The 4726-nt window shown below is 43.2% G+C and overlaps 1 protein-coding gene across 3 annotated transcripts in view; it reads right to left on the reverse strand.

Moving 5' to 3' along the window:
* Nucleotides 1–241: 241 nt before the first annotated feature.
* The window catches only part of FARS2 (phenylalanyl-tRNA synthetase 2, mitochondrial), a 231207-nt gene continuing 226722 nt past the window's right edge, over nt 242–4726 (reverse strand). For all 3 annotated transcript variants that reach the window (XM_008643449.2, XM_017746924.1, XM_017746925.1), the window contains one exon: nt 242–729. In XM_008643449.2, coding sequence (XP_008641671.1) covers nt 591–729 — 139 coding nt within the window. In that variant the 3' untranslated portion in view covers nt 242–590. The remainder of the gene's footprint in view (nt 730–4726) is intronic.

Raw genomic sequence — 4726 nt, forward strand, 5'->3', positions numbered from 1 at the left:
TGGCCCAAGCCACACTGGCTCCTTTTCTGATGAACACAACACCCATGGGCTCTGAAGGTAAGAGAGCCAAACTTCACAAGATGTACTTCTTGGAAGGTTTCTTGAAGCAAAATCTGACATTTCTTATTTATAAAAAGAAAAGCTGGGTGGGGGGCAGGATGGGTTTTTCTTCCCTGAGCTAACCCATGTCTCTGATTTGCTTCACTTGTTACACGGACAGAAGATCCTGTCAACACAGAAATAATGCCAAGTATTTACAGTTTAATGGAACCCAGGGACCAATTAACAACACAGAAAACCACCAGGCAGTGTATTTCTTATCGTAACAGGAGGGAAATCTTACATTACTGCTGTTCCCCCATTTCTTAAAATAAAGCACCAGCGCTTTGTCAATGATTTCTCAGTAGTAATGTTTATTACCTGCCAGTTTTACCATTGCCCATTTATCAGTCGCTTTCTATGTTCAGTCACAAAACCCCTCTCTCTACTTGTGACCTAAAACCATCCCCAAAAATAGAAGAAAAAAAAAGAAATAAAGAGAAAAAAAAGAAAGAAGAAAGCAACTGTCCTTGGGGCTCCAGAGCAGCGTTCTAGAACCTGCCCTCCACCCCAAGCTCCCGAACTGCTGACTCCTCAATAGCTTGGTGGATGCGATGCACCTCGTCCTGCGTTAGCGTCCTCTCCGGGTGCCGGTAAATGATCCGGTAGCAGTGGCTGACCTTCTTCGTCCTACAAAACACAAACCAAAAGAGGACTCATAAATACATGTGCCTACAAATGCAAATACATGAGGCCAAACACTTACTCTCTGGATCATTTTTATTTGCGGTCTAATTTTGCTCCTGCTGCTTGAAAATCACCTTAATGCTAAAATACACAGTTCGGAGAGGCGGGACTGAGCTGAATTTTAATTCTGGCAGAGGACTTTGCTGAAGTCCACCTTGTACCTCAAATGGTATTGTGGTGTGGTAGCTTCTTACCAGAGCAAACAACCCCGGGAGGAGGGCTTCTTACCCTGTGCTATGGAAAGTAAGAGACAAAGAAGAACAGGGAATGATGGGGGGGAAAAAGTATTTAAGAGTTGCTGGCTAGGCAAAGACAAGTTAATGAAAAATCAGGACAAGCCATTAAGTTGAGTAAAAGTGAAAAAAATCTTCTCGCTCTCCATCGAAAGCAGGCAGGAGCACCTAGTTCTTGCAAGGGCATCTCTGTAATTGCAGTGCCTGTGTTACTGAATTTAAATGGCAGTTGTGGCATCCTTTCTAGTTTTGAATGGAGCCCACACAGCTTCTTCTTTCAAAGGTGAACACCCACTTCTGTAATAGAGAGAAAATCTGAGGGGAAAAATAATGGGAAACCAGAGAGTACCAGGCAGAAGACGCTCCCAGACTGGCAGAACTCTACATTTAATGGCACACAAAGGCAGTCAGCAAGCTTTGGGTCATCTCTCCCCTGAAAATTGTTTCATGTTAGAACCACGTTTATGTTTATCACTGCTTGATTAAATCTAAGGTTAGATGTGTTCATCCACAAACATAACTCTCAAGATACTAATTTCAGCCTTAAATCCTACTAGAAACAGGGACAGGTAATTTTTACCTCAGAATAGCTGTTTGACACCAATTTTGTCCCACCTAATAAAGGTGGGAAGTTTGCCCTGCTCCCACTGGCAGTTTACAAAAAAAAGGCTTCTTCTAATTAAAGCATTCCTCCTTTTTTGTGTGCTCTGAAGATAAAGCAAGTTAAATCTGGCTGGAACCTGAAAGGGCAAACTGCATTTCATAAAATGTTAAGCTGACTGCAGTTAACTGCTAAAAGCCAGCCAAAAGCTTTCCCTGTGTGCAGGTTAAATGCTTCAGAAAAGTGATCTTTAAGAAAAGAGGGGGAGGTGTAACTGTGGGGATAGTGTTGCTCTGCTCTGCTCCACCTCTTCAAAGCAGCCAAGAGGACAAACCTGGGGGAAGCAAGTAAATAGAATAGCAAAGATTTGGTCAGATGCTGTGTTGCCAGTAAGAAATTTGAGTAAGAGAGAGAGATAATGCATCGGAGCTCAGCAGAAACAATTTTCAAAACAAGGCTGGCAAATATCCTTAGAGCTGGTAGTATTTCAGTTTTTAAAGGTGCTACAGGAATACACCTGATCAAAAACATTTGCAAATTGCTTCAGCTGGAAGTCTGTTCAGAAGGTGTACAGTCACAGGGTTAATCCCGAAGTTTTGCAAATATTGGGAATATAACCCATGATGGAAAATTCATTACCATCGTTAAATGGATGTAAGCAAAAGTTTGCTTAATGTAGGTGTAGCTACAGCACTGCTTCTTCACTGGCCTTGGTTAAATGAAAGTGACGATTACTCCCGACTTAGGTGTTTCTGCATCCCCCCTCCCTCCATCCTAGTGAGTAGTTCATTCCATAACAAATTAAATATGGCAGACCAGGACAAATAGTTTCTTGTGGGTGTTGTGGAAAACAGTAGCTTTAGGAGGTATTTAAATCAGGAAAAGGTAGAGGTTGTAGAGAACAGTTCTGCTAGCTGCACCTGAAGTTAAGCATTGGTGTGAGTGAACTAAAATGGGAATTGTATTAAATGTAATTAATCTAGATTTAATTATAGGCAAAATTGAAGTTGTAACTACTAATACAACATGGCTGGCTACACATAACCCAACATAACATGGATGCTACACCATATGCTACATTTTTCTCCCACCTTTTAGCCAGGTTTATTTGCATCTCTGTTCCTAATTGGAAAGAGGGAGTATAAGGGTTCAAAGCTATTTCAATAAAAGACACACTGCAAGTTTCAAGCCTTAAGCATTGTTTCCAGAGTGCCATTACTAACTTTTCAAGGGAGATGGGGAAGAACATTTATTGGCTCTTCCCTCCCCTAATACTTCCCCTGCTCCCAAATAAAGTACTAAGACACTGCGATTAATCCCTGCCATCAGCTGCAACTGGAAACAATTATTGTCAGCAAATAATACCTTTGCTCATTCAGTTTCTTGCTTCCCTTTTGTTCTGCAGAGCCAAAGAGTGTTTGCCTACTTTAAAGACGGCTCTGCTAATGCCTAATGAAGTCTCTGCTGCATGTCGTGCTGCAGCCTTGTGATACAGAAGCAGTGGCTCTCTATCCTGAGAAATAAAATTTTAAGGCCAAAACCTGCAACAGCAGCTTCATGGGGTAAAAAAAGAAGGAAAAAAAAGGAAAAAATTTGGAAGCTTAGCAGTGAGCACACTGGGCTTTATTTACCTAAAGTGCACCGCCAGACAAGCCCATGCGGTTGCAGTCACGCGGACTCCTCTCCCATTAGGCTTCAGCTGATCTTAGTGTCACAAGTCTCCTCTGCAGCAGCCTGCGGCTTTCAGGTAATGAAACGCAGTGAATACAGTGAAGCACTTCTCAAAGGGATAAGGAAGATAGGGATTTATTCTGATGCCACAGGAGGAAACAGGATACAGACTGTGGACAAACACTGGAGTGAAACAATGCCTAATGCTCTTTCATACAATTTTTGGAGGGAAGAGCTTTGCCTCATGATTTTCAGGAATTGGCACACAGCTGCCGGCATGTGCTAGGAAGCTGCTTCCCTGCAAGGTCAGAGTCACTGCATGGGGTCCACCTGAAGGTCACTGTATGTGTTTGGGTATTTCAGCCTGATACCTAAGCACAACAAGAAATTAAGGGGTCTTAGTCTGCCACTAGTCTAATAAAACCAGTATGAAAGCTACCTCACCCTGCTACCTGGGCTAGAATGAAAGGGTGTGGTAGGCAACAAAAATCATTACATGTGTGTTAGCTTTCCCTGCATGGAAAACCACTGAAGGATGCTTTAAATGCAACTTGGCTAGAAAGCTGATCCCAGAATCTACCAACAGCAAAACAGTTCAACGTTCTAGGGAATCTGTCTCAGGCATTACGTAAGACTAACCACAGGGTCATTTGGTAACCAAAATGTTGTGTAAAGAATAAATGCCTGGCATTGGCATTTGTCTCTTCCACATGCAATACCACAACAGGAATGAAAATTTCTCCATCTTGTACTGGAAGAGGGAGATAAAAGGGGCAGCAGTGAGTGGGAAACCCCCTACTTTTTAACTGTGTTCTACTTTCCATCTGCCTTAAATAAAGCACAGAAGCACAGAGAGTTCTGTATGGAGGTTACCCCTGCTCTTAAGTGGTGAGGACAACACAGAACCAAGACGTTTTTCTAGAGAGCTGGATTTACTTTGAGGAACAGAAAACTAGAGATGACAATCACCCACAGCATGAAAGAGCAAAAAAGAGTACCATCTCTTTTGTATGCTGAGCAGTTCGCTAAGCACTACTACTCACCATGATATCTATACTGCACCTTTTCCTACAGAATGCTATTTAAAATGAAAGATCTACACACACATGTTGGGGTTTTAGTTTAGTCCTAGTTTTTTTCCTGTTAAAGGAATTTTTTCCCATATGCATGTTGCTAGGGGACAAATGGCTGTACTTAGGAAAGACAAAAAGAGCTGCCCATTGGGGGTGGGGTGGGCCTGGCTACTCCTTTGTTTCACCTGGGTGTGGGGTCAGTTCGCTCTCGGCGTTCTCGGGGAGAGGAGCCTGGTTCTGTTCGGCCATTTTTGTTTTTCTTTCTGCAGAGAAAGATCCCAGGACCCCCGGCCCACCTTCCCTGTCCCGCTGGAGGCTGGCCTGTGGCCGCCCTGCCCCGCCGCTGATTCGGGCCTTTGCTG

This window comes from Corvus brachyrhynchos, unplaced genomic scaffold, assembly GCF_000691975.1.
Source record: "Corvus brachyrhynchos isolate BGI_N302 unplaced genomic scaffold, ASM69197v1 scaffold100, whole genome shotgun sequence".
Taxonomy (NCBI): domain Eukaryota; kingdom Metazoa; phylum Chordata; class Aves; order Passeriformes; family Corvidae; genus Corvus; species Corvus brachyrhynchos.